We start from the raw sequence: 19,635 nt of genomic DNA on the forward strand, positions 1-19,635 counted from the left end.
CAGATTTCAACTGTTGCACTTCTTAGATCGTTTGGTTTTCACCGTATAGAAACACTTTTCACAGAAGGATTAAATTCATAAGTCAGTAAGTCAGACTTTGGCTTGATGTTACCCATCCTATGTTCCCAGTAGAACAGATGCATTTATTTTCGGTTACTTTACCTTCAGACATTACACATGTGTTCCTAAAAGTCTGTTTTATCTCAAAGAGTCAGCAGCAACCAGCTACCCAATGTCATCCAGACCTGTTGCTAGGGCAATACTTCATTAAAAACACCATTACATAGTGAAGTGGCCAAATGCCAATTTACTGGGACGGTTTACTCATCACTTGAAATGCTACAAAGCCACATTGCTTAACTATTACTTTGGTGGTTTTTATGATTTTATTAGTTACAGACTTGGAATGACAGCTCAAAAACTGCACAGAACAAATATCTGTCTTTGGGAATATTCACTGAGGGAAAAAATTATTCAAAGTTTGGACAAAGCTTTTACTAGAGTGAGTTAGGCAAATTGTAATCATGACTTCACCAATATTCACATGAAGTCTGATTTTTTCAGTTCATTCTTACTAGTTCTTTCTTTTGACCTCTTAAAACCAAGAGGAAAAGTACTGCAGCTTCCAAGTCGGTTGAGAAACAATCACACATTGGAATCTGAAATGCTGGAACAGAAAACTAAACTGTGGTTTGTAAAGCACTAGCTTGAGGTCTGCTTAAGAGTAGATGGGTAACATGATGTTTCTTTTTTCTAGCTCATGATTTGCATTACCTCTCTTCTAATATTACATCAGATGATTTTCCAATATCACTTTTTCACATAAAAGTTGCTGAAACTGCAATAATACTGTTAGACCCAGGGTAGTACAGGAATCTATAGTCTGGCTGCAGATTTTTAGGCTCTCCTTTTTTCAGCCTCTCCTTTTGCCTAAGCTGCTTTTACTGTTATATGTGAGTTTACAGCTCAATAACAAGAACATATCCCCAGACTGATTCTAAATTATTTAACTCTGGGTTATGTGGTTGATTACATATAAATGGGTATAATGCTATTTAACTAAAATTTATTCCACACACATTAAAAAAAAAAATTTAAATTCGTGTAAACAAAGGAACCACAGCCCAGAACACAGAATCAGGGGTTCTTCCAGAGATCTTGCATTCAGCCTGTTATAGACTACATGAAGGTCTAGAGTTAATGAAATTTTGACTAAATCTATCTTTGTTGAAAAATTCATACTTCCAAGTTTTCTAAGAGGGCCTAAAACTATCACCAAGCCAGTATGTTTTTAACATTTTAGTTAGTTAAATATGGAATATCTGTGGTTTTTACTCAAAGAAAATTCTCACTGCTACAGAAAAAGACATGAAATTTGCATGTTATGAGGAAAAAAAAAGATTAAAAACAAGGTTGGTAATGCTGAGTGAAATAATGCCTTTGGTAAGTAATATGTGCACACAAAGTACAGCCTCCCTAAAGAAAACACAACAGCCTTGTCAGCTATTTCTGACTCTGGCCACCACCACCCTAATACCCTAAAATATCCTTAGCCAAGCAGGTGCTTATCAATACCCATGCTGTGAAGAGAGCACGCTATTACGAAAATTCACTATGGAATTTCACTAGGGTGAAAATTAAGTTACAGCTGGAGTACATACCATGCAAGTACCAGCAGAACATTCTTAGACACAAGAACATGAAAAAAAGAGACAGTGGCACAAAGAGACTCCTGGAATGAACAGCTGCAAGAGGAACTCACCCACCAGTGCCTGCAACTGCTCACACACTCACCCCCAGTTCTTAGAGATTGTAATAACTTCAGGAAGGGAATACTACCAAGTATGTGAGCTTCAAATATACTTTACTTATTTGAGGAGCCAAGGAGTTATTTTGGGTTCACTTATATTTGTAAAGAGGATGAAGTAGAGTTTCAGATGTTACCATCATGGCTCTTGGTTGTAGCGCCTTAAAATGCATATGTGGTCCTTAAATTAAAGTATTAAAAAAATGGAACAATATGTAGGACTGCTAAAGCTTATTAAATTAATCCTAGCTTTATAAGGTTTTGCAAACAACTATCTATTAAACAAGACTAAAAATAATAAAAAAAAAATACCAGAACCAAGATATTTTCACATCTATCCACAAAGTACTGATCTAGAATAATTATTTGTCTTTGCTCTGGTAGGTTTTCACAGTAAGACAGAGCACAAAGCTAAACCCCTAAACTCTCAGAGCAAAATCTGACCTTCATAACTGCACACAAATTAACTTTTTAGTATTCAAATGGGAAGCATTCACCTTCACATAATGTTTTAAAACTCTGAAAACCGTTTATATGTTATCTTCCTGCCAACCCTGAATGAAACATGGCAGGAGTTCACAAGTGAGTTTGGCACTTAGCTGACACATTTAAAAAAGGAAAGCACTTACCCACTAGTAAAGAACTCACTGGAGTTACAGATTTTAGTTCCAAGCACCACCATTAAAGTCATGGTTACCTATTCTGCCCAGCCCTCCCACTTCAGTGGAAAATCAGTGCAGTTAATCCATCACAAGCAGGAAAGCAGGATGAAAAAGGACAAACTTTATAGACTCTGAAGAGGAAAAAACCTTGCAAAGGAATCCACTTATGTAAAGTCACGGCACCCTAAGAGCAGCAGGGGCCCAGTGTTCTGCCAGCCCACGCTGTGTGCTCAGGTCCCTTCGATGTGTGGCTTCATGCCCAGTAAAAGGAATTACAATAATTCAGTTCAGACAGTACAGCAGCATGAATCAACATGGTTCAGTTCCATGAGAGCTTGTCACAGTCTTCTAGCTAGTTACAAGTGGCACAGTGGTTTGTCACCCCTGTTGCTGAAACATCCAAAAGCAGCTTCATTTACATTTATAAATAGTTGTAATTCTGAGAGTGATGATCATCAGTTCTACCAAGTAGCTGCTGCAGTATTACATGAAATTTTACAGGACACACCTAGAAAGCAGTGAATTTTATGTCATTTCATATTTATAAAAATATTTTATTTTATGTATTTATAAAAAGAAAACAATCCCAGCCTTCAGGTGGCCCCTTTCCATGACTGGGTCGTACAGCCACAGGTTAAAAAAGGCAAACCAAGAATGGAGCGGGGTACCCCCACGAATCACTGTGGATCTGGTGTTAAATTATGTGTTTACATTCTCCAGTAACACAAATATCTGTGATAGCTGGAGGCACCTCATCTAACTGCACAAAACCAAAGCTGTTACTGACTTCAGCATGAAAATGTATTTCAGGTCAGGGTATTTTAAAAATATCTAACCAAATCTTGTACTCTACCAGTACATCAGCATGTATCACAAGTTCAACGTGTCTCATGGTTCTTTGTTGGGACTGCTCTGATGCAAACTGAAGTGACAGATTCCTTTAGAACACAAAGCAACGGTCGTCCCACGCCCACCAAACCCACAGAAGAAACTCCAGCCTGGCTCTCAGTGGGTGCTCAAACCTCCAGCAGGGCCCTGTTGTGAACTCACAGCTTCTGCTCACCAGTGTGAGACCAGGAACTCAGCAACCAAATGTCTAATGGGGAAGAAGAACAGGGGAAAACAGAGCACAGGACAGCAGCAGGTAATTAGTGTTTGCAATTTCACCTTCCTCCTAGTACACACAGGCCTTTTTCAAGGTGAGCTTCGGCTGAGCTTCCTGCTGAGCCTTCAAATTACATCCTTAACAGAAACCTCAGTAGTTTTCATGCAGGGAATGATCTTCTGCTTATGTGTGAATAGAGAGCCAAATCTTACTTCCTCGGAAAAAGTTGACTCAACAGAGCTTTCGTAATTGTTTCCAAGCACAGATACAATATTCAGGGTTCACATAAAAGCTTTCTACCTACAACACACTCATACAGGTATAAAAAGGTCCACTTTCCAAGACACTGGGTTCTCACCTAATTATCATCATGCAAACCCCAAGATGTTCTTCAGTCACTGTTCTGTATTACTTTGATTTTATTCTTAAGACAAAAGTGGTACAACTGATTAAAAGCTGAATTAAAAGCATGTGTATAGATGACAGTAATATATTCTTCATAAGTAGAGAATGCTTATAAAAATTTAATAGTACAATCCATTCAGTTTACACACATAAGCAATAAAATCCACCTGAAAACTGTGAGGTACTGATTTGCAGTATCTGTCCTCTGGAAAAAGATGCAATTTGCCTAAAATATTCTCACAATCTTCAAGAGATTTACCAAATACTTTGGAAAGAAATAATAACAATTTTTGCAAAGTTGATAATAATTTGGCTGTTTTCAGACATTCAAGATGCTGACTTTGTCCATAAAGTTACATTGGTACTGCAGAGTAGCACATGTTTAATGGTGTGTAAAACAAAGCAACATCGCTACTGCTCTTACATCCTATTGCTCTCATCTTGCAAAGGTAAATAAACAGCAGAAAATTACACAAGTAATCATTTTAGTCTCTCCATGTAAAAATCAAGTGTACCTGAGAAAGGAATGTAATTTCAATTTATTTCCTGTAATCCATGCACACTGGTACATTAAATTACAAAAAATATTAGGAAATACCATTTAAATTTGATATTCTGGAACTGTGATAAAGGATTCTTTCAAGATTTAAACCTGCTAAAAAATTCTTCCATAAATTGATAATGGAGTTGGAATATTTTCTGATTGTTGCAATTTTTTTAAAGCAAAGAAATTATCAGAAGGCTAAAAATACCATTTCATTACAGAGGATATGACCTGTGAAAGCTGTGTCTGAATCATTGTAGCATGCTTTATTGTAAAACCAAAATCTCAAAATAGAAAGACCTCACCATGAGAAACTCTATGATCTCAAGGAAGAGGCAGAGTAAACACACGTGGTGCTGCATTGCTGAAATCTGAATTTTAAGAAGATAAAGCAGCATCTGATGTGTATTTTATAACCTGAATTAACACATCATGTGTGCTGACAGCTGAGAAATCAGCTTAATAAACACTAATAGATGTATGCATGTGTTCACTTCTCTGTTTTACTTCTCTGACTCTCTGCTTTACAGACATATGATCCTGAAATAGATTTGAGAGTGTATCTCGTGTAAACTACATGTCACTATAAGGTCTCTCCCTATCACACAGTCTTTCATTTCTTGGAAAATGTAAACATTGATTCATAACTGCACATTATAAGGTTCTACACTTACACAGGGTTACCATTTTTCACAACTTCTTTACCTTGAAGCTAAAAATCAGTGGATCTTCCCCGATTTTAAGGTTTAAATCCCTATCCTTTACAGAAAAGTTCCGCTTCTGACCACTCTTCTGTTTCCAAGTCAACTAGTTTAGGTAACAGTTTCTGTGCTTGTATTTGATTTGAGACAGAAGATCTGGCAACCAAGCAAAGTTTGCTCAGCTGTCTAATCTGGACAGAATCTGTTTAGATGGATGTGCAGAACAAAGTTGTCACTCCTCTTCATGGGGGTACTCCATTCTCCTGTAGTTCAGAAAGCATCACATCTCTATTGTCCTCAGCAAAGACCAGTTTGAATACCAGTGCTGCTTACTTCAAAGCTGAGACTTTGAAGCCCCAGGCTATACAGCACAGCCCCGAGGAGCCTGCCAGACACCTCAGTCATCAGATTTGAACGTCACTGCCTTTTCTCAGTTCTTCACATCTCAAAACCAAGTGCAACCTACTGCTATTTTTGCACAGACACTTTCTAGTGACAAAGGAATGGTCTGTTCAACCCCATTCAGTGTGACAGTACATTAACTCATGGGGATGAAGAGCAGATTCAAAATGCAGTATCATATTTACAGAAGATGAAAGTACAAGGTTAACTTTCAAGCTTCCACATCTAGAAATTAGTACCTTTAGTACCTTTCCTATGCCAGAGGCCTCCATAAGCACGTTAGGTAGAAAAGTCTTCTCACCAGACTGAGAGAGAAGTCTCAAAAGTGAATTTCTCCCTTTGGCCTCAGTTCTTCTACACCCGTAAGTCAGTGGGTACTCAAAAGCAGGATGTTTATGCCAGTCCATTACTAAGAGTATCCCTTGCTTCTTTCCAAGGCAATTCATTGCCACCTTCTTGGCTTTCCCACCATGCATTTCTTCACAGAGCAGATATTAGCACATGCAGTGATGGAAAGGGACAATATAATAACCAGCAACTGTTGCTCAGCTCCTGAAACTTGTTGTGTTTCTAAGTATTTCTTCAATTTTTTTTTCAAATTAGTTTCCCGACTTGTTATATAAAACCCAAAAGAGTAAACAGTTTAGTATTTTGGCAAAAAACCTACTTTGCTGGACACAGCATAAGGCTATGGTCCAAGATGTTCTTGTCAAAGTAAGATTTCTGGGAAGGTTTTTCTTTAGCCAGTACACCATGCTATAGGGATGTTGACATTTCAAAACAAGTAAGACAGCCTGACAGAAGGAACCCACATAGTCATTTGTTCTTCCATTAAAAGAAACATATGCTGTCCAGCAGTTGATAATTCCACTTACCTGTATGAAGACAGTATCAGAAAAAAATGATACCTTCTCTCCCCTGAATTATCAGACAAAGATAGAACCAGCTATACAACTGGTGATCCTCAGTGAAATAAAAATCAAAAGATGCAGACATACATGTGTGTTTTGGGCTACCACTTGGACTCTCTATTCAGAATGGAGCATTTTTGACACAGAAAAACTCTGTAAGAACAGCCTAATAATCTCAGTCTTCCCTTCAGTTTCAGGGCAGAACTATTTTACAGAATGCTGCGAACTCCAGTGACACTACTCAGGAATGTGACTGGCTTCTGCAAACCCAGCTGCGCACAGATACAGTTTAAGAACCTAAATTACTAAGATACATGCTTAACTTTAAGCAATAAGACTTAAAGAATATCTTAAGTGCCCCACTGACTGGGGCCTGCTTGCATTCCCCTTGCCCTTGAGAATGGGAAAGAATGAGATAAGAATACTTATAAAGTTGTACTCTATGAAGAGTTCTTCCAAATCTTCAGTTTACTAAATAAGACCAATTATCACACTTAATCTAAAAAACCAAGTTAATAACACTGTAAGGTTGCTAAATGCATTAGTAACAACATATTAATACTTGAATCATAAGCAAGTAATGATTAGAGTAACCTGACCACCGGAGATCACCTAAATTATGTACATTCTTTATTATTCAAGTCTTGCTTTATTTCACCTTACTCTGGCTTACCACAGGTAACAAATATATTGACTAGATGGCAACTTTAACTACGAGCAGCTGCTAATCAGTGCCAAGCCATGTGGAAATATGCATACATTCACCTTTAAATACTCACAGCATTTCTCCATGTAGAACAAGGGCAGCTTTAAATAGCAGGAGAGAGAATAAAGCCTGGTGTGATCGACATGTGGTCTTGAATCAGTTACACCACAGCACTTCGCCACAAACTGGATTATTAGGTAAGGTGGGACATGTGCACAGTCCAGATAGCTCACAGAGAATCAGAGACAGTAATTTATTTTAAAAAATACCTTTAGTTTGAACCATCAAAATCCCAGTTATTTTTTCTAAGAGTTTGAGCAATTAACTGCACAAATACATGCATGTGAGAAAAATGACACATAAATAATATCTTTTACTCCCTCCATTGTTACTGTTCACTTTTGCTATAACTTCCCACAAAAATATGTTTACTCCCACATATAGTTTCAACTTTGAAACATTTCAAGCTGAAACAGAAGTTACAGAAAATTGTAAGATACTAAAAGGTCGTTAGAAATGAAATGCTTACACAAGCTACTTGAGCCTTCCAGCTATAGGGTAAACAACTAAAAAAACATCCCCTAACTATATGCTTGGCAAATAAATGTGCAGAAGGGGGCATGGCAAGTGCTAAATAGCAAGTCCTGTTAATAGTAATCCTTGAAGACTGTGCTGTGTGGATACACCACAACCATTTATGCCAGCCTGATGTGTCAGAGTCTTCTACTTAAAGGGCAGCAAGATTTAAACATAGTAGACACATCCATTAAGAAAAGTTCTTAGCTTTTGGTTATGTCTACATACAAGCAATGTTTTAATTTCATTTTAAGTCCTCAAAAATAATAGATACAGAAGTGTATCTATTTTAGTTCTAACTACTGAATTAATAAAACTGCAGTGCAGAGATCTGTATTTGCTGATTTTATGGTTCTGTCAATATTCCATTTTGATACTGCACTCCAAAGCAATTGGAAAGCTCAAAGCATTGTTTCTGCACTTCCAAGACTAAGGGACCAAGCCAAGAGAGTTGATTACCTTGGAAGTCTTTTCGAATTCTAAACTATCGCTGTCTGTGTCTCCCTCAACCTATTCTGGCTCACCTTTCTTCATTTTGCCCAAAAATGTTTCAGACAAGCCTCTCTTAAAAGTAGACTGCAATGCAAGAAGAGATTGTTTCCAGAGAAGTTCTAAAAGAGGAATTGGCCCTATGGGCCAAAATATGTTCTTGATCATCAGTTTATATAACCTCACACTGCCAGTACTCCAGCCACAAAAATAAACACTTATCCCACCTTCACTCATTGCAATCTGTCTGGTATGATTTTTCCTACCTCTAGCACATTTATACTCACAAGATATACAAACAAATAGAAGTTAAGTGCATGTACACCTTTTAGTAAGAAAAAGAACCTGCAAACTATAACTTGTTAAGAATGTATCACAAGAGCATGAGAGAGGAGAAATAAAAAAAAACAACTTCCTGCATTTGGAGGCCTTTTTCCACTTATATATAACTTTTCAAAATGCGAAGCAGCTATTAATTCAAATCCCGACACATGGGGAAAATGATCACTTTTTCTTTACACAAAAAGAAAGTACATATGTACTATTTTTTTTTTAATGGACTAAGAGACAGTTGCAGCTGCTCACATATTGTAAGGAATGAGCAGAATTAGCTGAGACGCATTTCATGTTAGGAGGCCTGAGCAGGGATGCACAGGAACAGCTAACTGAACAAAGTCTGGGAAATAAAACCATGTTGGTGGATTGTGGCTCCATTATAAGCAGCTTTTAGTGCTAAAAGGAGGACTTTCATTTGAAGAGAAGCTCCCAAGGGACAGAGACTTCTTAAGAGAGAGGAATAATCTGGTCAGAAAAATGAGCAAAGGTGATTTTTATAAACAACAGTTAAGTCCATGTCAGACAAGCAAGTTTTAAATGGACAAGGCAAGACAAAACATGTTAGGAGTCAAGAAGTGAGAGAGACAAGGGTTTAGACAGGAGTTTTGGTGTGGACAGAAAGAAGACAGGGCTCAGGGATGCCATTTAAGGGAAAGCAATGAGGTTATAAATAGCCCACACAGTTGGATCTAATGGCAAAGCTGTTGGGCAAACAGTAACAAAAGTCCTCAAAAACCAGAAACAGACTCTTTCTGATCTTACTGGAAGTGTTTTTGGAAAAACCTCCAAGCTAAGCGACCATAGTAAGTGACCTTGACTTCTCCAGTGCTGGGTCATTGACCAGTAAAATAGATATTCTTGAGCCACTGTTGAAAAGATTTCAGCTTTTAAGATAAACAGTGATACAAATAAGATAACAGATACACTCCATGTTAGCAAATAGCAACAAAACAATACAGATTGTGAATAGCAATATTTTTCAGCACCAGTAACTTCACTGCATGTCTATGCAAAGCTGCTTTGCATTTTTAGTAGAGTATTGCCAAAACTAAAAGTATCACTGAGAAAGCCAAGCATTATAATCTTTTCATAGACAAGATTTTTGAAGAAATATTTTTGCTTACGCTAAGTTGAACTTCTAACTACCAATCTTACTCTACTATCAAGCATTGTACATAGGTGGTTTCTGATAAGGAATTTTATGGACAGCAATTTAGAAAGGAAGTGTTATTAATATTGGACAACATGCCTTTAAAGGACAGATTTAAATATTACTGATTAGGGAAGACATACTATCCAATTCAAACATCTGCACTTTGAGTATCTGCTGGGAGTCAGAAATAAGGAGTTGCAGCAGGAAGTTGCAATATGAGAGACCTCATGCTTTTAGCAGTTACTGAACTTCAACAAACCGCAATAGCTAAAAATTATGTACAAAATATGTATTATTATTTTTTTTAAATAGGATTGGATAACTTCTCTGGGCTTTTCCTCAGACTTAGAAATATTTTTTTCTTTCCTTTTCCCTCCATTTGCTGGGATGAATACATTTCCACACTTAGAGAAAAAGCTGCTGTTTTCTTTTGTTTCGATTTCAATCCTGTTTGAGCCACTAGAAAAATGTTTAGGCCTCCTCTAAGAAATTAGGAAATTATTTAATGTAAATTTATCTTGAAGGAACAAAGTAAGCAAAAGTTTTCAAGCTAACATAAAAAGTTATATGCTTTTAAATTATGTCATAGTATGTATTACTAAAGCTCACCTAAGTGAAGTTTTACAAACTGCTCCTCATTGGAGACTAGGAATTATATCTAGAAACATTTGTTGTACATAGTCAAATAATACATAATACACTCAAACTAAAATTTTTCCAATAACACATCAGAGGCAGGAAGGATAAATACAGGCTGTAAATATTAATCCACAGACAGGAAGACATTATAGAAGTCTGTGTTAATAAATTACATAAAAATGAGGTTTCAACGCTTCACTGATTATGCAAAGATTTTGTTTGTTTTAAGATCAGCTGAAGAAAAGGTTTCTAATATGTAAATCAGTTCTCCAAACAGTTTTGCCACTAGGTTAAAGGCTGTGCTTATTCTCTCCAAAATGCCAGACATATCTTTGAGTGTGAGAAGAAAATTAAAAAAAGAAACAGACAAACCTTTCAACAAAATCATCCAACAACACAGACCTTTGTGAGAGATCTTACTGCAGTAGCTCAAACACTTCATTTGTTTTAAACTGTATAACTGAGACACAATTAAAAGGAAATATTTTAAAAATTAAAACATATTAACATTAAAGCATTTTAATACTGTCAAAAGTTTAACGACCAATGTACACAAGTCACCATCAGTTTGAATGCCAGCATTCCTTTTAACAGCAGTAATCAAAATAATAATATGAAGTATTAGGAATTTAGTACTGACAAGGAACCCTACAATTTGAGAATTTTCCCCTCTGACCTGCAACTCTGCTTGTAAGTAAAGCTATTGTTTCTCTCCCAACTCTTTGCATTCCTCCCAAGTTAACTCGACTAACATTTCAGTCTGCTAGAAAAAGATCTAAACAGGAAAAAAAAAAGAACTTTCTTCAAGGGCAGACTACAGAAAGTACTGGAAGCTTTTAACGGTCTACACGCCTTTACATTCATCACTCAGAAATAACAAGATGAATATTTTGTTTCATAGTTTTCTGCCAATTGCCTCCTTTCTGATGGAGTGCAGCCTTATGCCTGTTTGTAGGCTTCCCATGCTGGTTCACAGTACTGAGAGGCACAGCATACAAACAATCACAGTTTAGCCCTACATGTTTCTTTTAATTTCATCCAGAAGTACTTTTTCTACAGAAATCCTATTATAGCTTACTGATTTATATGATAATTCTGAAAGTCCAGTGGAGAATGCAACAACAGTGAACATAATGGCATTCCATTATTTCATCTATTTAAAATGCAAGTCTTTTCCAGGGTTGTATTAATAATTTATAACTCAACAACAGCTTACAGGTTGACAATTATTATTTGCAATTATTTTTATTATTACTCTTAATAGTATTTTACCCACAGGGAGAAAATATATTTATTTATACCTCTATCTTCTGCACTGCTGAAAGTTGAATATTTAGAAATATTGGAAGTAGCTGTCCTAGCAGGCAGAACAGAAGCACTTCAGACACAGCACATGAGGGAAGACAGTGGTTGCAGTGATAAGCTCTTGTATTCCAACAGGCCCCCAGGTAACTCATTCCTGACTCTCCCATGTGACACATTACCACAGTCTCCTCCACAGGGCTGCTGCTTGGCAAATTGTTTATCATGCACAAACAACTTTAAATAGTAAGTGGGATCACGAAGTGAAAAGCAAATCTGTGGTATGATTCACCAATGGCAGCACTAAGATCTTAATTTGATTAGGTAGAGGGAAATGCTGATCAGGGAAAAATAACATTTAAAGGTTTTGGTAAGGAGCAACATCTGTGAACAGAAGGTAAGTAGGGGAGAGAGAGGTTTCAGGAGCTCCAGAAGTTTGATAGACGAATTTACTGAAATTGAGAAATTGATAGAATTTTTTACCTTTGTAATTTTCCTTCTGAACAAATTGGGACTTCTTTATAAACCATATAGAAACAACTTATAAATAAGAATAAGAAGTGCCTGTCAGGCATTTATGTAGCACTTGATAGCATCTGCCCAACTGTCAGAGCCTCAACTTCAGCTGTGGCTGATCACAAGAACTTCAGGTAGAGAAAACGGAAGAAAAATCCACAAACCATATCTACCCTTCCCATGTATCAGAGAAAAAAAAAACAAAGCTAAACATTTTCTGATTACTGCTGTGGGTCAACAGTTGAAACCCTGAAGCACAAGAGCTGGTTATAAGCATTTTAACAACCAGCTGCAAGTGTCACCACAGAATGGTTTGGGTTGGAAGGGACCTTAAAGATCATCAACTTCCAACCCCCGGCCACCACTAGATCAAGTAGCTCACAGCCCTGTCCAGCCTAGTCTTGAGCACTTCCATGGATGGGGCAATACAAATTTATTCAGGACAAAGGCTTGTTCTTGTTCATTCCAAGGCCCATAGAAGAAGAAAAACAGTAGTGAGGGGAAATGCCAGAAAGACTACACTGACCATTTAACCCCAGGTTTGTATCTTCCTCTCAAAGAATGAAAATGTCCCTCAAAACAGCACTAGAAAAAAATAATCTTGCCTCTGAAGTGTGTTGAGGGTAGCTTACTTCAGAACTTAAGTTGTTTCACTTGAACAACTAGAAATTCGATCTAGTTATGACTCTGACAACAAGGTCTACTAATCCCCCAGCACCACATGCCTTTTCCATGTGTAAGCAGCTATTCAGAACAAGTCAGTCACCTCTCAGTATTTTCTTCAATAAGAAGCTGACATGCCCAACTTGAACCACAGATTAGCTTGTTTTTCCAAAACATGGAAAATTTTTATGGTTTGTTTTGAGCTGTCTAGAATCTCCAATCTTCTGAAATATGAACAACAGAACTGGACACAGTATTCTAAAACCACACAAACCCAAGACTGCATGTCTGCCTCTGTGCTGGTACTGCCCTTTGCACATAGCAAAAGGTTACAAATGGGCTTTTTCTACAGCAGCATGCCACGAACTTACACTGATTATGATGTGTAACTTTCCTAGAGTGTTTCTTCATGATTTTTCTTTTAAAATCTCTCACTTATATATATAATTCATACCTACCTGGATTAAATGGAGTTTGTTACATTAAAACTATTTAGAGAGATAACTCAGATCTTTATTACTAATCCTTGCTTTTTATTAATTCAATGCTTTAAATGCCCTAAATTATAAATTTTTATCAATTTCCAGCTCTACAAATGATTTTATAATCAACTCTATAGCTAATAAAATTACAGCATTTGACCAAATAACTTCCCTAAAAGGTAAATCTTTCCCTTAACAGCAGGCAAAAATATAAATAAATGTTCACATCAGTGAGCTAAATATTATAATCTAATTTATGCTAGACTAATTCACCAAACTGCAGATCTCTCAAAAAACTACAGCTCAAGAAAACCTACCTACTATGAAACTGTATCAACTGGCACAAGTTAAATTTTATTATTTTGTCTGTAGTAACAGAACTGCAAACTCTGCAACTCTGTTTCACAGGCATGACACACTGGAGATTGTTCCAAATGATTAGGAAGTTACCAATTTACCTCAAAATCTTAAAAAACAAACAACACCCATTCTCATTTTCCAAGATTACTGAATAGTAAATGATAGATTAGGATCTTTCTTTATCTAATTTCTTTAAGAAGTTTTAGGTATAAGGCATCCAGAAAAACATCTGAGCTGCCTCTTTTGCCACAAATTATATTCATTCCTACACAGCATAGGACCCTTCATCTCTGTTTCTGTTCAGAACTGTAGTTTGTATTTTGCAGTAGGGTATTATTCTTATTCTTAGTAGTGCAAAGAAGTCTGTAGTCTCTTTATTTCTTTTGACCACTGGGATTTCATGATTTTCTTGGACCTGCTTATTCTTGTGACTCTTGAAGCCTTCCATTCCTGTCGTTAATATATCAAATATTGAACAAAAATCTTCCATGCATCACAAGCACTTAAAAGGAAATTATTTCCTTCTGATTTTTTATTAAAACATTCTGAAAAAGTGAAGCATCCTTTAACACACTTGCTGTTCAAGTCAAAAATTCAAGGAAGATAATGATGAAAAGCCCCAAATCCTGAACATAGAAAACAGTATTCACTAAACAAGTTCATCACTTTTTCCCTCACTCATCTGGGCCAGCACAAATAAAATTTAAATAATAAAGTAACAGACATCTACTCAAGAGATCACAAATTATTTCTATAAAGAACATTTGAAAGGAATGAAATTCTCAGAACATTCTTGGTAAACAAGAATTTAGTTATCACATCTAAAAAATGAAATATTAAACATAAATAATCCCAGGATAACTAAGCAAAACAATAACTAAACACATTGAGCATTCACATGAAGTCCTTTGAGTACCATTTTATTAATTTGGCCTGAAGACAGAAATCACAAACTTCTAATTATAACGGATATACAGTGCAACTTGACTGATGCTTTCAGATACCAAAATGAAACATTCAAATGCTTTTTTGCTTTAAGGATTACATATGCAGATGTGTCAGAAAGCCAGCTCTGACCTAAATCTAACTCCCCCCTTAGTCAGGGCTGTGTTCAGTCGATGCAGGGTAAGGAGGGCCAAGAGAGGACAGCACAGCACTGCCACCTCGTGCCAGGCAAGCCGGAGCCCGGCACACGGCTCCTGACGGGCTAATCCCAGAACGTGCTCTGCCTTTAAACTCTGACAGGTATTTGAGACCAGATGCTTCATCTTGAATTATGAAAGGCTGCAACTGCATCCGTCTCTAAGAACATCCAAAACTAATTCTTTAAATAAAAATAATCAATCTGAACTTAATCAGCATGTCAGGCAGCAACTACTCATTATATTTGCCATTATAACAGCTTAGTCACTCATAACTGTGAGAAATTTCACTCACTAGAGATAAGACCTTTGCTAATGGCTATCTGCTTGAGATTATGTCTTTCTAGTTTCATTTTCCTTTTTAGTAAGAAATTATGACAAACCATACACAGTTTCACGGTTACGTAAAAGATGCGTAAAATTTCTGAAACACCTTTGCTATAAAAAGGGTCATATAGTCTTGCTGTATAAATGTTTAAATACTGACAAGCTACAAAGAAAAACATTTCCTTTCAATCCAGTGTTATCTAAAATACAAGCACTTCATCAAACAACATAATAATGTAAAGAATGTGATTTTTTGTTGTTGTTGATGTACTGATAAATATAATTCTGCTCACTGGATATTTCAGTCCTCTCCCAAGAGCCATCATTACAAGCAAAAAAGATGTAAAATAGCAGTACTCACCAATATCATTAGCTAGGGCAGCAGGATCAGAGACCCCAAGGGTAGCTTCAAACTCTTCCTGAAGACGATAAGCTCTTTGAAGAAGAGATTCAAGCTTATGAATGAATTCAGCACTAATGATATCCTGCAAGAAGACAGACATTACAAGATTTTCTATTTGGTTACAGCCTGTAAGATTCCTTTGTAAAATCCAAAGATATTCAGCCTTCACAGAGCAAACCATGCCACATGAGTTTCCTACAAACCACACAGGAACACTGTCAGATGAAAACTTCAACATCCAAAATATATACACTTTTCTGAACACACACATAATTTTAGTGTAATAAAAATAAAATCTAAATTTTAAAGTACTTTAGAATTATCTGTGATGTTTGCTGCACTAGAAATAATGAAAGTCACACATACCTGTTTATTTCAAAATATTTTTAGCATTTTGTTCATAAGAAAGGAGGAAAACAAAGTTCAAGCACATTGTTTGTGCATATGCACAAATTGATTGTTCTTCCCCAATACATTTATCTTTGCCAAGCAGATACCCTCTCACATAATCATAAAAGAAAAAGAGGATCCAGGGCATTATGTGCAGGGAAGTTGTCTGCTTGATAGCTCGATAATACTGTCCAGAAGCAAACACTGATGTATCAGCAATTGCCAAAAGATAAATAATGCTAATTCCCTCCCCATGCCCTGCTCCAACCAAAAAAAACTCAGAAGGAATGAATTCAGATCTCCTTTAAATGCAGTACCACTAAATTGGAAATGGAATCAATTGTCAAGTTTGGTAACTGAATTTGAATTTGGAAAGATTCAGGTAATAACAGAACAAATTGTCAGGGCAGCATCAGATTACAGACTCAATATACTCACTTCTACACTTTCTTCTGCAATTGCATCTCCTGCTCCCAGCTTAATGGAACCGCAGATGGCTTCATCTTCAACTTGTCTGTTACGAAAAGTTAGTGCCTGTTCCCAGCGCCTCAGTGCTTCTTCAAACAGCTCCATACCTAGGGGAGAGCAGGAACACCTCCACTTCCATGACACAGCTTCAGCTGCCTTCACATTTTAGAGACACGGGAAAATATGTAGCTAAAACAAGCATAACTATCACAGAGATGTAAGTTGAAACAACATCAATTTCCAGCTTATACCACTATATTCCAAGTACATATTTACTTTCTTTTTGTGTAAAGAAAAGTGATCATTTTCTCCATGTGTCGGGGCCTGATTTTAAGGATTACTACTACCAATAATGGAATAAAGAGTATTCTGAAAAACTAACTTTAGATCAAGTATGATTTCATTATTTTATGGAAATGTTCTCAGACTCTTTCCAACAGGACACTGAGAAAGAACACAACAATATTGTGTGTCACTTTACCATCAATCCAAGAAATTATTTACATTCATTGTAGGTAAATGCTGAATATTCTTATTATGACTTACCCATCAAATATAAATTTTCAGGTGTAGTGACAGGAATATTGACAAGCTTAATGTCATCTTCATCTGCTTTATCCCAGGAATTAGAATTGGCACAAGCACAACTGTGACAAGAGGTGGCACTCTGAACCTTAAAAAACATAAACAGATTTTGAAGTGTTGCTATAGTGAGTATCCTTAAAACCACATTCCTGCCAGAGTACATTACATCCAAGCCATCTGCCTAGAAACTGTTTTTACTCTGTGGTAAGGACAGTGGCTTCTCAGCATCTCTAGCTGCCTGTGCAGTCTGTTCAGCTAAGTTCATTCAGCTCAGTGAAGCCTTTAGATGCATATTCAATGCAAGTTAATAGATATTCAAGAGCCTTAAAACATTTTTACTTACCGAAGTCAGGCTTTGAACTGAACCAGAGTATTTACTGAAAAGTCCTCCATTTGCATAGATACAGGACTGAGATCCTTTTTCCTTGGCAGAGCTCAGAGAAAGAGTCAAGTTTTGTCGACTACTGGAACAACTAGAACCTAAGAGATACACTTATTTTAAAGCTCTTGCAAACTCAAAATATTGCTTCTTTTGCAATTCTATCAAGAATTGCATTTACTCTTTTCAATAAAATCCAGTTTAGAAGCAAACCACAATTATTCTTTTATTTACTTCAGAAATGACACATTTGAATTCACTATCTATAACAATAACTATGCGTTTTAGCTTAATTATTCTCCTATTCTACAAAAAATCAGATCTGAATTTCTCAGTATTGAGATACACATACAAGAACGGCAAAACCCATTGCTAAAACACTATTGATAAAAAGGGGTTTAATCCTGGTTTGTGATTAAAACTTCACCTTTGAGAAGAAGCCCAGCTTCTTTATAAGATACTGTAATTTTGTTTCTCATTTGACAAATTCAAAATTTAAAGTCTAACAATTCAAACCCACTCAGGTGTTCCATCCTATGGAGATGATTAGAGGGATGGAGCACCTCTCCTATGAGGACAGGCTGAGAGTTGGGGTTGTTCAGCCTGGAGAAGGCTCCAGGGAGACCTTACTGCAGCCTTTCAGTACTTGAAGGGGGCCTGTGAGAAAGATGGCAACAGACTTTTCAGCAGGGCCTGCTGCAATAGGACAAGGGATAATGGCATTAAAACTAAAAGAGGGTCGATTTACATTCAATAAGGATATTGAATAAGGATAACAAGGAAGAAGGTTTTTACAATGAGGGTGCAAAACACTGGGATGGATTCCCCAGAGAGGTCATGGATGCCCCATCCCTGGAAACATTCAAGGCCAGGTTGGATGGGTCTATGATCAACTTGGTCTAGCTGAAGATATCCCTGCTTAATGCAGGGGTTGGACTGGACGAATTTTAAAGGTCTCTTTCAACCCAAAATGTTCCATGATCAAAGGAAAATAGTTTTTTTTACTACTACAGTTATGCACACCCATCCCCTCATACCCCTTTTTTTTCCTTTCTAAGAAAACAACAAAGAAACCCCTAACTTGGGGGTTCCATGACATACCTTTTTCTGAAGCAGCTGCTTTAGTACACTCTAATACAAGATGAGTTGGTTCCCATGGTGGCACTTTCTTGTTTTTCTTTCCACGTCTTCTTTTAAAGTGATGGGCCAGAAAAATCACAGATATTGCACTCACTGCTGTTACTGTGAAAAGCTTCTTTAACCCTGGGGAAAGCTTTATCTGGAAATAAAAGTGTGACTTAATTGCAAATATATATACTGAGAGACAGACTGCAGCACCAAGAACTATAAAGTATACTGCAAATCCACAGACTATGGGGATCTAAGCAAATGACTTTCAAACAAAGATTTGGGTTTTTTAATTTCTTCTTAATGCCAGGGCAATGCAGGGCTTCAATTAAATCTCTAACAGCAAAAAAATACTGAGAAGGAACTCACCTTTCACAACAACACTATTTCTTGCACTGTGAAAGAACGGGGAAGATCCTAATGCCAACACTCGTGTGATGTTTTAATTTGAGCAGAATGTATTCTCAATTTGAGAATGTATTTAAGTACATTTCTCTAAATAAACGGTTTAAAATTTTTTTATATTTTATTTTGGATATAGAGAAGTCATAGGTTCACAGGTGTTTCAATTAGTAAATAAGAACCACATATACAAGCAACTTGTATCAAAAGCCTTTAACAAAGTTTGTAACATACAAAGTAGCAAGATATACAAAGAAGGAAAGTGCCATTTAACTGGAAACCACAGCTCACAAAAATCTTTGGAAACTCACGCTGCTTGAGGAACTGACTGCTGGGAGAAAACCAGATCCACAGTCCTCAGGCCTCATATGGTGTTTCTGTAATATGATTCCTCATACCAGAGAGAGCACACAGAGCACCACTGCACTCTGGCACTCCTGATTGCTATGCAGTTGTTTAATACTATCAGCACCGTGCAATTTGAAGAAGCATTGAAAGCTTCTCTCTGCACTGAGTTTACAATCAACAAGTCAAGCACCTTTGACTTGAGAACCCTGCCCTTCCTGGTACCATGCCTTGACTGAAGTCTACAACTACCACTGGACTCCGTGAGGAAAAGGCAGTGCATCAAACACCAACACAAACTTACACA

The 19,635-nt window shown here is 36.8% G+C and overlaps 1 protein-coding gene across 1 annotated transcript in view; it reads right to left on the bottom strand.

The window, feature by feature from the left end:
* MIGA1 (mitoguardin 1) overlaps positions 1-19,635 on the bottom strand; it is a 35,855-nt gene that overhangs the window by 14,356 nt on the left and 1,864 nt on the right. Inside the window, exons 3-7 of the mRNA XM_048313520.1 lie at positions 18,555-18,732; positions 17,418-17,554; positions 17,036-17,162; positions 16,460-16,596; positions 15,590-15,713 (exon numbers count right to left, since the gene is read on the bottom strand). Of these exons, the coding sequence (XP_048169477.1) occupies positions 15,590-15,713; positions 16,460-16,596; positions 17,036-17,162; positions 17,418-17,554; positions 18,555-18,732 (703 nt within the window). The remainder of the gene's footprint in view (positions 1-15,589; positions 15,714-16,459; positions 16,597-17,035; positions 17,163-17,417; positions 17,555-18,554; positions 18,733-19,635) is intronic.

Source organism: Corvus hawaiiensis, chromosome 9, assembly GCF_020740725.1.
Source record: "Corvus hawaiiensis isolate bCorHaw1 chromosome 9, bCorHaw1.pri.cur, whole genome shotgun sequence".
In the NCBI taxonomy this organism is placed as follows: domain Eukaryota; kingdom Metazoa; phylum Chordata; class Aves; order Passeriformes; family Corvidae; genus Corvus; species Corvus hawaiiensis.